The 11,335-nt window shown below is 55.8% G+C and overlaps 1 protein-coding gene and 1 pseudogene across 1 annotated transcript in view; one reads left to right on the top strand and one right to left on the bottom strand.

Moving 5' to 3' along the window:
* The window catches only part of SULF2 (sulfatase 2), a 115,090-nt gene that overhangs the window by 81,545 nt on the left and 22,210 nt on the right, over positions 1-11,335 (bottom strand). Inside the window, 1 exon segment of the mRNA XM_077766014.1 lies at positions 7,842-8,117. Within this exon segment, the coding sequence (XP_077622140.1) occupies positions 7,842-8,016 (175 nt within the window). The 5' untranslated portion in view covers positions 8,017-8,117.
* Positions 10,631-11,335, top strand: part of LOC144233571 (tRNA N(3)-cytidine methyltransferase METTL2B-like) — a 50,949-nt pseudogene continuing 50,244 nt past the window's right edge.

The following is an 11,335-nucleotide window of genomic DNA, read 5'->3' as shown; positions in this document are numbered from 1 at the left end:
GCCGACCCCTCTGCGGAGCACCCGCCGGCCCCCACCCGGACAACTGGTCTCCCTGATCTGATCCCGTCCCCGGCCCACCGCCCCTCCACCGGCAGCTAGACTGAGCCACTGAGAACATGAATCCCGTGAACTTGACCTGCTCAGAACGGCTCAGTGACTTTCTGTCGGCCTTGGCATCCAATCCAGACCTTCCACATCCTTCTCCCCTCCACACCCCCACCCCGGGTGCTGCGCCCTCCTCTAAGCTCCTGGCCAGTCCATTCCTGCCACGTGGCACTTGCACTTGTCCTTCGGCCTGGGATGCTCCTCCCCCAAATTCCCATGAGACCGTCTCCTTCTGGAGGTGCAAGTATCACCAGTTCCCTTCATACACCCCCCCCCCCACGCTAGAGGCGCTGCCCTCACTGGGCCCTTGCTCCATCTGCTGTGGGAGAGACCCCAGTTGCCTATCGATACAGGTTTCCCTTCCTTAACAGGCTCCGACTTTAATCTTTAACGCACTGAGCTATAGGAAGTACATTTCCCAGACTCTCTTGTGGCTAAATGCGCACGTGCTCCTCACTTTGGCTCTGCTAGAGCAGCTCCCCGGCCGACGAGCTGACCTGCATGGGTCGCACCCACAATTGTCTTTACTCTCTGGCTTTGGGCTGGATTTGGCCAATGCGGGTGAGGCGGGGTCCTGGTGGGAGATCAGAAGACGAAATGGATGTTGGGGTAAGGATGCCTCCACCTCTCCCCCTGTGGTACCAACAGAGGGGACAGCTCCTGCTGGGAGGCTGTGTCCCCGTAACCACATGCTCATCCCCTTGGTCTTGGGATGGGAATGGCTGAAATGTTACTAAATAGATTTCTCCCCACTTTAGCAAACTACAGTTACGCCCTCCTTGAATAATCCAAATTTGAGTGTGCCCCACATTCCTTGCTGCGATCGTGCGGCTAATTAAATAAGCTCTGTCTCTGTCGTACGTGATGTCTGGAATGAGGTCCTTAAAGGGAGCTGACTCGACTTGGAATTCGTTCTTTTACCCTTTTACTTCCTCCTTGTCTGATGCCTGGAACGTGGCTCTGATAGATGGAGCTCCAGCAGCCTTTCTGGACCAGGAGGCAACCTTCATGATAGAAGTCACATAGCAAGCACGGCAGAACAGAAAGGTGGGTGCCCGATAACCTTGATGCCACCGTGCCAGCCCTGGAATGCCAACTTCCAGATATTTTTATGTGAGGGAGAAGCAAAACTCTATCTTGTTTAAGCCATTGCTATTTTTCCTTTTATATGCAGCCAAACCTAATCCCAATATATTTAGCTTCCAGAATTTAAGTATCTCCCAAGTGTTGCTGAATTTAAAAAACAAGAGGTCTTGCAGGAATGTGTTTGGCAAGTTGAAAACCAGGGTGGGTCTAGATGAGCCTTTGTTCCTCCTGAGATAACCTGCAGCCGTATGTTTGTGTAAGTGGATTGAGAGAGGCAGGAATGTCAGGGGTTGGTATCTTAGGCCGGATTGGGAGTGACACCGATCTGGTGTCCGGAATCTGGGCACGCCGTCCTGGGCTTCCAGCCATTTGGCCCCTACAGAGCGCCCGAGCCTGAAATTTAGAATGGATTTCTGGAGATCAGTCTGCAGTTCGGGGTGTGGTTTCCTCGTGTTCACAGATGGAGAGTGGAAAACAAGTGTCTGCGGCCAGAACCCCTCCCAAGCCTTTCTCTCCAAAGCCGGCCTTGGCCTCTCGCACGAGGCTGGGGGCCTGTGAGTCTCAAGATCACAGACCCCTCTGGGCATCTGGTGCGGGTCTCAGATCCAGTAGAACAGACACAGGCACGCAACCTACATACAGTTCTTGCCCCCTCCCTGGTCGCCCCTCGCTCCCAGCCCCTCCAGGCCGGGGCTTCTTCCCCCTGAACCCCGGACTCTGAACGCTGACGGCCTGGCACAGCTCCTATCTGAATGAATGAATGAGTCTGGTCTGCCCTTTGAGCCAGAACCCTGCCTTGGAGAGAGTGCTGGGAGTGTGCCCTGTGAGTGTGCCCTGAGCCCTGCCCATGCACTCAGCACCTACCTTCTTTTATTTCTCTAAACATTTATTTTTGAGAGACAGACCGTGAGCGGCGGAGGGGCAGACACAGAATCCGAAGCAGGGTCCAGGCTCTGAGCTGACAGCACAGAGCCTGACCTGGGGCTCAAACTCACGAACTGTGATACCACGACCTGAGCCAAAGTCGGACGCTTACCGGACTGAGCCACCCAGGCGCCCTGGCACCTGCCTTCTGGCACACTGGCTCTTGAATTTTTCTTTAGGAAAGAATCATACTTAACTCCCTCTCCCAATCCTCATGTGGGGCTGGCCCCAGTCCTGACTCCAGAGATGTGCATGTGACCCAGCCCAGCCAATCACTGCATTCCACCCTCTCCCGCCCCCATGGTTCATGGTTGACCAGCAGTCCCAGAGAGTACCAGCCCCAAGATACTTGTTTGGGGACATTTACGGGTACCTGTGGTATTCGTATTGCAGAAAGAGGTAGGCATGGCTCACTGTAATATTAACGCAGGTATGGTGCTGCCAAACGGAAAGCTGGGTTTGGGGCGAAGCCAATTTGGAGGAGAGCTGAGATCACAGACATGGGGAGATAGAGGAGAGCCAGACTGAGCTCCTGGATCCAACCACACCTGAAGCTCAAAATACATTTGTATTTTCTGATCTACGTGAGTCAAATAAACTTTTTTTTTTTTTGGTAGGGTCAGTCTAGTTTGAATTGGGTTTCTGTCGCTCATCACTGAGAGAATCCCAACGGACAGAAAGGGGTTGCAAAACACGGGGTTTTCTATCGCCTGGAACACTTGTTCCCAGGGTATTTTACGGCTCCTCCAACACTGCCACTTGGTTGCCTTTTGTAAGCCACAACGGCTCAATTCTGTCCATGCAGTCTGAAAACCAGTAATCAGGGGTGGGGGGGGGTGCGGGGAGAGGCGCTCAACAAGGCACCTTGTTTCTACCCTGCGCTGACCCTCGGAGATCAACAGCGGAGAATCAGTGCCTGATATTCTGGGGTCGGGGTCTGTCTCCGTAACCCTCAGACGCGAGAACTCCCGTATCAGCCCGGCTCCAATAGAAAAGCCTGTGACTCGCACTTGAGAAAGCCCTTCCCTTTCCCAGCTTCCATCTTGCCGACTGGGTCAAGGGGAACGTCTTGGGCATGTGCCACTCTCCTCGCTCTTTATAACAAAGACAGGCCGGCCTGTGGGAGGCAGCGTCTTGCTGAAATGTAAACACACTGCTGTTCTCACCGCACTTGGTTTTGCAGTGACCTTTTACAAGAGACGATGGATACTGGCGTTTCGTTTACAGTCATAACTTAAGGCTTCCTTCAAAAATAATATTTAAGCTTCCCAAAGCAAGCCCAGTTAAGTAAAATCCCAAATGAAAGAAAGAAGGGCCTGTGATGCTGCAAACTTTCTCTGGCTCCACCAGGACCATGTCTAACTCATCTCGGTGTCTCAGAGCCTGTCTGAGCCGCAGAGGCTCTGCAGCGGCCGGGCTGGATCAGATTAAACCGGTAAGTCCCTCTCAGGGTCTATCAGTGCTGCCACCCTGACCAAACGACACACGTGCAAACAAGGCTGGCTTCTGGGAGCTTCTCCTTCTCTCAACCTTCTGGTAAAGAAGGCGGGCCTGCCCAGACGCAGGGATTTTACCCCATCGCTTTGAAAATGGATTGATAACTGAGGCTACTTACTGACCACTGTACACCGGAGTGAGTTCCCCGGGGCACCTGACGCTTCTGAGGGACAGCCCGGGGAAGGGTGTCAAAAACACAGGAGGAAAGAGAAAATGAATATAGAGCCTCCCCCCCGCCGCCCCCACCTTGCCATCAGGACACAGGATGAGCCCCTCTTCTGTCCGGGTACCGTAACCATTCTCTCAACCAGGCCCTAATTAGGATGGACGGCTGTTCTCCACCCGGGACTGGAAGGAAGCCTGGAATTAGCTCAGTCGAGAAGTCTTCAGCCCCGAGAATCAGCAGACCTGCCGCACGGATGAGCAGAAAATAGCAGATGATAAATTTTTTAGGACCACCCGCCGTGTGCCAGTTGTAGTAGACTGTGAGCTAATGTGCTGGCCTTTTTGGGAACATGCATTATTGATCCGGGTCTGTCTAGTGGTTTATAAAAAGCCCACCAACCCCCGCCCCCCCACCTTCCCATCCTTCACCTCCCGAGAGCCACACAGCCTCTTCAGAAGCTCGTTCTGCCGCGGGTTTGCCGCGGGAGGGGCGGGGGCTCGGGCGCGGAGGGAAGGTTGCACCTTTGCACCGAGCTCTGCAGGGTGCTGCTGCGGGTGGGGCTGACAGACCCCACAGAGCGCGGGGGCTCTAACTGCACCGAAAATCCACTTCCTGGAATTTATCTTTCAGAAACACTTGCTCGCGTGTGAGAAGATGCACGGATAAAGACATTCCCAGCAATGATATACGTGACCGTGAAAACCAACTAACAAACACACTAACCATCTAGAAACAACTCAACAGCCATTCCAGGAGACTGGTTAAGTAGAACAGTGGTTAAGACCAGGGGCTCTGGGCTCAGATCTTGTCTGGCCATGTTCTGGCCATGTGGCTGTGACCTTGGAGAAGCAACTTCATTTCCCTGTGCCTTCATCGCTCCCTCTGTGAAATAGAGAGAGTGAATCTATGTATTTTAAGTTAGCTTAGCTTCCCCTGCTCTCCTCCTTCCTGTGTCCTTATCATGTTCACAGATTTTTTTTTTTTTAAAGTAGGCTTCATGCCAAGTGCAGAGCTCAACGTGGGTCTCAAACTCACGACTCTGAGATCAAGACCTGAGCTGAGATCAAGAATCGGAGGCTTAGCCGACCGAGCCACCCAGGCAGACCTGATCCTTTTTTCTATATTTGCATATCTTCTTGGTTTCATTTGAGAGTCACAGATGTAAACTTACAGTCACTTTGTGACATGAAGCTTAGCTGGGTCACGCTGCTGCAGCAAAAATGTGTTGTTTCTAAAAGCGGCTGTTCAATCGCTCATCTTGGTTCAGACCCAAAGTCTAGGAGGTGCCCTTGATCTTCCTCTTTTCCGTAACCCCCACATTCAACCATCCCGCCCTGGTCCAAGCTTCCACCATCACCTGCCCAATTCCTTCCTGCCTCCGACGGGGGCTTCCGGTCTCTGCTCTCGCTCTCGGCAAGCCAGTTTCAACACAACACCCAGAGGGATCCTGCTGGAATCTAAGTCCGCTCACAGCCCCCCGCACCCCTTCCCCGCTAAAGACCCCCTAATGCATGTCCATTTCATCAAGAAGAAAACTCAAAACCCTCATCATGGCCCCAAGGCCCCTCATCACCTGTTCTCAGTCGACTCCTGGCCTCATCTCTTTCCACTTCTAGCCCGACTCCCTCCAGCCCACAGGCTTTCCATCTGTCCGAACCCGCCAAGTTCATTGCTAACTAACACAGCGTCCTTGCCTTTCCTGTTCTCTTGACCTGGAACGCTCCTTTCCCTCTAGCTCCCAGCATGGTGCACTGCACAAAGTGGATGTTTAATAAATTATCTGCTGGATGCATGAGTGGGTGTTCATGGAGCCTTGCACTCCCGGGCATGACTACCGTCGAGGGGCCCATGAAGCAAGACCATTGTGCGCTGAGATCCAGGTGCTGTCTGCAAAATTCCCCCAGAAACAAAACTGCATCCTTATGGCCGTAACAAGCTTCAAGTTAAGTGTTGCTGGAGAGACAGGGATTATTATGTGTCAAACTGTCAATAAAAGTTCTGGGCTTTGACTGCTTCCTGGCTGCGAGTTCTTTTTGCACTTGATAACCTCCCTGAGAAAAATCTATACTTGGGATCATTAATACAAATCATTATAAGGAGCAACTTGGATGGATATAAATCACCTCCTCTTAGCAGTTAAAAAGACTCATGTGTGCTTTTAATAATGGATCCAGTTGCACTTGAATCTTCACCGCATCCTTAGGTTTGGTTGCAAAGGCTTTAAATTTGTTGCCACCAGCAATATTCAAACGTTCTTTGACAGTGGAAAGAGGCTAAAAGCCCACCCCTCACCTGGCCAACGACCAGCAGTCTTTACCGCAACCCATGAGAGCCTCCAAGATACGGCTCTAGCCTCTCTCCAGTCTCCTATTCCATCCCCCTTTCCTAAGCTCCAATTCATGTCTCCTTGCTCCTGCCTCAGGGCCTTTGCACATGCTGCCTCCCTGGCTTAAAAGGCTTTTCCCAGATCCTTGCAATACACAGCCCTGGTGATTCTAAAGGAAACTATAGAAGGACAACACACAGGGTATGCTGCCCAATACGGTAGCCACAAGCCATGGGTTGCTACAGAGCATCTGAAAGGCAGCTAGTCCTAAAGGAGATGTGCTCTTACCATAAAGTACACGCCAGATTTCAGAAACAATATAAAAATTGTAAACAATCTCATTAATGACTTTACCGATTACATGTTGAGATGATTATAACTTGGATATACAAGGGTAAACAAAATGTGCTATTAATTTCACCTGTTTTTAAAACCTTAAACCAATGTCGTTGCTAGGAAATTTAAAATTCTTTATCACTTGCGTTTGTGGCTCGCATTATATTTCTATAGGGCAGTTCTGTATAGGGTTTACTGTTGGGGAAACAGAACCCACAAAATCGGTGCATTCCAGGTGGGTGGAGAAGACACAAGCTAGGGAGAGAGGGTTCCCCGGGAAGAGACCCTGAGGTGAGCTGGAGACACAGGCGGGGTTCGCCCCCAGGAGGGGAGAAGTTCCGGCTGAGATGAACCGTGGACGGCTCCCTCTTGGCGGCCTCATCTGTGAGCCTCCCGCTCATGCAAAGAAACACATGGTGGGCGAGAGAATCTCACGCAAACGCAGCGCCCACAGCTCAGGTGGGGGAGCCAGGAGGGTTCACGCAGCGAGCCAAGTGGCAGCCGGGGTAGCTCGTGTGGGGAATAAAGGCGCTGAGGTGGTCAGCTCGAGGGGCCCTGGTCACACCTGCCGTCGGTACACGTGAACTACACCCCGGCAAGGGCCCCCGTCCTCGCCTGTGTTACCCGGAGCCAAAGCACTGCGCTGGGAGGAAGTCCGGACCCAAGGCGGCCAAGTTCATCCCCTTGAGGCACCATCTTTGTGAACAGGGTCAGGTCGTCAGCAGTGGTGTCTGCCTCCCTGTCCCTGAATGCCACCAAGGAACAGTGAGCTCACCTAAAGCGGTTAAGATCAGAGGAGCAGGGCCCACATGGGCATGTGCGCGCGCACACGCACACGAGCGCGCGCACACACCCGCTCCCCTCCCCCCACCCGGCTGGCTTCTTCTTAGCTTTGGTGTCAGCTCAAACATCACCCCCGCCAAGAGCCCTCCAGGATTACCGACCCATAGCAGCTCCCCCCACCCCACCCTGCACAATGCTCTCTCAGTCCCCCTGCGCACTTCTCCCTTCTGGAAATTCCCGTATGTGTGATCTTGCAGCAGTGCTGATTGTCTGTGCCCCTCACTCCACGAGAGGAGGGAATGTGCCTGTCTTACTCGTTACTGACATTCCAGGCCCTACGATATTGCCCGGCACACAGCAGGTGCTCAGTACAGATCGGGTGAAAATCCTGAACTGGTCTAAACATCTCTTGTCCTCCAGACTTTTGGACAAATCCAGGAAGGGGTCTGCCCTAGGGGCACGTTGGAGACCCCCCAGCCCCGAGGCCTGAGCTGTAAACGCACGCGCGTGGCTCAACCCCCCCGACTTGGTCTTAATCCAGCAGAAGTGGGAGGCAGGGCAGGAGCCTCAGACCCAGCGCGGGGGCCTGGGCGGCGGCGGCACCGGCCGGCTGCTTACCGAGCTCCACGTCCTGGTCGTCCGTCAGCACCAGGATGATGTTGGGGCGGATGTTCCTGCGGTCCCTCTGGAACCTGCCTTTGAGGCGGTGGTGGGACAGGAACGCCGAGCTCCCGGCCAGCAGAGAGAAGACGGTTGCGACGAGCCAGCAGATCAGGAGGCCGGGGGGGGCCATCTTACGTGGGGCTGACCCGTCGCCTCCCGCGGGACGCAGGAGTCTGAAGTCGCGTGTCGTGGGTTTGTTTCTTTTCCCTTCTTCCCGCTCTACTCACGGATCTAGAAGAGGAGGAGGGGAACCAGGTCAGTGTTTACATAAAGGCCACTGGACCCCTCGGCGTGCATGACAGTGTCCGGCACGGACAGCCGGGGTGGCTCTGACCGGGGGGGGGGGCGGTCACGGCAGAGAACACTTTACTGAGAAAGTCAGAAGCAGCGCATTTTCCCAACGTGCTGATGGCGGCCCGCGTGCAAGGTCAGATAACCAGCCCGTCTCTGATCTATCCAACTAGTTCGACAGATGGATCGGCCCCAGAGAAAGAAAAGGAAGGAGCCCAGTCTGGGGGAGCAGATATTTCTGGGTGTCCCCTCTCGGCCGGCAGCGGGGGTGGGGGAGCAGAGGTGAGCAGGATGCAGCCCCAGCTCTCGGGCGGCGTGTGGCCCAGGGAGGGGCGTGCACGTGCAGCACTGCACAACTCTGCGTGTCGCTCGCCAGCCGGGTTTCCCATCAGGCCAGTAAAGGGACCTCAGTTTTCCCGCAAATAAAATGGGGACGCGAGGTTGTCACCAGAGCTCCAGCCTCGGTGTGTGAAGAGGTCCCTGCAGACAGCCCCACAGCTCGGCACCCTATCACACTGGCTTTAAGTTGCAGTGACAACACAGTGACAAACAGTGACAGAGGAGAAAGCTGAGGGCTGAAAAGCTGGCAGGGAAGAGCCGTCAGTCGGCTGCGACCTCAGTCACCCCTGGACCCCGGGTCACACGGGTCCCCAAGCGAATTTGGGGGAGGGAAGGCAGGATGGTGAATCTTGGCTCTGGCAGGGCCGATCTCATTCTGCTGCTTGCTCTCTGTGGTCATTTTTCTACTTCTTGAGGAAATGAGCCTTCAAGTTCTTCCAGATATAGACTTTTGGTCTCACTTATTTAAAATGAGAGCGAGCAAGCAGCCGTTATCGAGAGAGGAAACCAAGCTCGTTGGAGGTGGGCCGCCTGACCTTGAAGGATTCTGTTTGCCAGCCTCCCCTCCCCCACCAGCCCCAAATCACAGCTCAGGGAACTCGGCTCCGGTTGATAGAAGGGGACGTCTGCCGCGATGCCCCCCTCGAAAAGGTCCCCCCCACTTCCCCTCACGCGCCCCCGTTCTCCGTTCTCTCGGGACGGCCAGCAGGAGCTTCCCAAGGTGCAAATCCCCGCTTAGCCCTCCGCAGGCCTGGCCCAGGCCGAGACCAGCAAGGTGCTCAGGACAGTGAGGGGACACTCACTGTGCGCAGCACCCAGTGCAGGGCACTCGCCTCCCCTTTGCCCCAGTCCTGGCCCTCGCCTGCTCAGACTGTCCCCCGCTCCTCTGCTCAAGGAACACAATGCACACTCCACGTCGGGGCCCACAGGTGACCCGAGTGAGCCAGGCCCCACCTACCTCGACCCCATCCTCCCAATTGCTCCCCAGCCACACTGGTTTCTTTCTGTTGCTTGGACACGGCAAGCTTGTTCCTGCCTCAGGGCCTTTGCACTTAGTCTTCCTTAAACCTGGAAGAGCCTTCTCCCAGACTCTCTATCCCAGGCTCACTCTCCTCTGCCAAGTCTCGGCACAAACGTCACCTCCTCAGAAAGGCCTGCCCTGATTGCCCTATCTTACGTGGTGCCTCTCCACCCCCCACCCCAAACGCTGTATTTTATAGCCTGTTTTATTCTCCTCATAGTCCCTACTGTGGCCTGCAATTATCTTATCTGCCCAGTTCTCCCCCCTCAAGGGTCCGCTCCCGAGGGTAGGAAAGGGCCGGTGTTGTTCGCAGCTTGGTCCGCAGCACCTAGTACTAGCCTGGCACACAGTAGGTGCCCAGTGAGTATTCAGAGAGCTAAAGGAATGGTGACTCTGTCAAGGTCTTCTGAGTTCTGCAGAGGGAGGGACCGGGGGCTTGGCGCGGCCCCGCCACAATCTCTGTCTGGAGGCTTGGGAGCTCACCGGCCCCGCCCCCCAGGGAGGGTCCATCCCCACCTGCCCGGGGCCCCAGGAAGCCCCTGGGAGCCCTGCAGACGGCGCCCCCCGACCCTGGCTCCGGCGGTGCCCCCGCGCCCCGTCTGTCCAGTCCGGCCTCGGTTCCCGCCCGCCTGCCCTCCGGGCCTGGGGGTAGCGCGGCCCCCCTCTCTCGCTGCTCCTTCCGGTGCTGCAAGAGTCCTCGTTTGCTCTCTTCCCCCAAACTGTCTCTGGAAGTGGGGCGTTCAGAGGGCGCCCCCCAGGCTGAGCGCAGGAGCGGGCTCCAGGCGGCGCTCCCGTCCCCGGGGGGCCTCCGACGGGCCATCTGCGGGCACCGGGCAGATGCGGGTCTCGTCCTCAGGGGGGCGGACCCGGGACAGGGCTTTCACAGGCCCCGAGGGCAAGTGCCGGCTCCCTCTCACGCCCTCGCCACAGCCGGAGCCACCGCATCAACCGTGCACCGAGTACCTGACAGGCACCGAGTACCTACCGCGCACCGAGTCCTGCCGCGGACCGAGTGCCTGACATACACCGAGTACCTGCCGCGGACCTAGTACCTGACATGCACTGAGTACCTACTGCGGACCTAGTACCTGACATGCACCGAGTACCTGCCGCGGACCGAGTCCTGCCGCGGACCGAGTGCCTGACATGCACCGAGTACCTGACTGCACTGAGTACCTACCGCGGACCTAGTACCTGACATGCACCGAATACCTGCCGCGGACCGAGCCCTGCCACGGACCGAGTACCTGACATGCACCGAGTACCTACCGCAGACCTAGTACCTGACATGCACCGAGTACCTGCCGCGGACCGAGTCCTGCCGCGGACCGAGTACCCGCCACGCACCGAGTCCTGCCGCGGACCGAGTACCTGACATGCACCGAGTCCTGCCATGGATCTAGTACCTGACATGCACCGAGTACCTGACATGCACAGAGTACCTACCGCGGACCGAGTACCTGACATGCACCGAGTACCTGACATGCACTGAGTACCTGCCACGGACCGAATCCTTCCGTGGACCAAGTACCTGCCGCGCACCGAGTACCCGCCGCGTACTGAGTACCTGCTGTGTACCGAGTACCTGACACGCACCGAGTACCTGCTGTGTACTGAGCCTGCCTGTACCAAGTCCTGCTGTGTACCAAGTACCCCCCATGTAGAGCGAGTACCTACTGTGTACTGAGTACCTGCTGTGTGCCACACAGCCGGATGGTTGAGACACAGACTTTGGAGTCATTTGACTTGCTGGGTGACTCTGGGAAGATAGCACCTCTGTACCTCAGTTTTCTCATCT

This window comes from Crocuta crocuta, unplaced genomic scaffold, assembly GCF_008692635.1.
Source record: "Crocuta crocuta isolate KB4526 unplaced genomic scaffold, BGI_CrCroc_1.0 scaffold71, whole genome shotgun sequence".
In the NCBI taxonomy this organism is placed as follows: Eukaryota; Metazoa; Chordata; class Mammalia; order Carnivora; family Hyaenidae; genus Crocuta; species Crocuta crocuta.
Note: the sequence above shows the minus strand (reverse complement) of the source record. Positions and strands in the feature narration are given on the sequence as shown.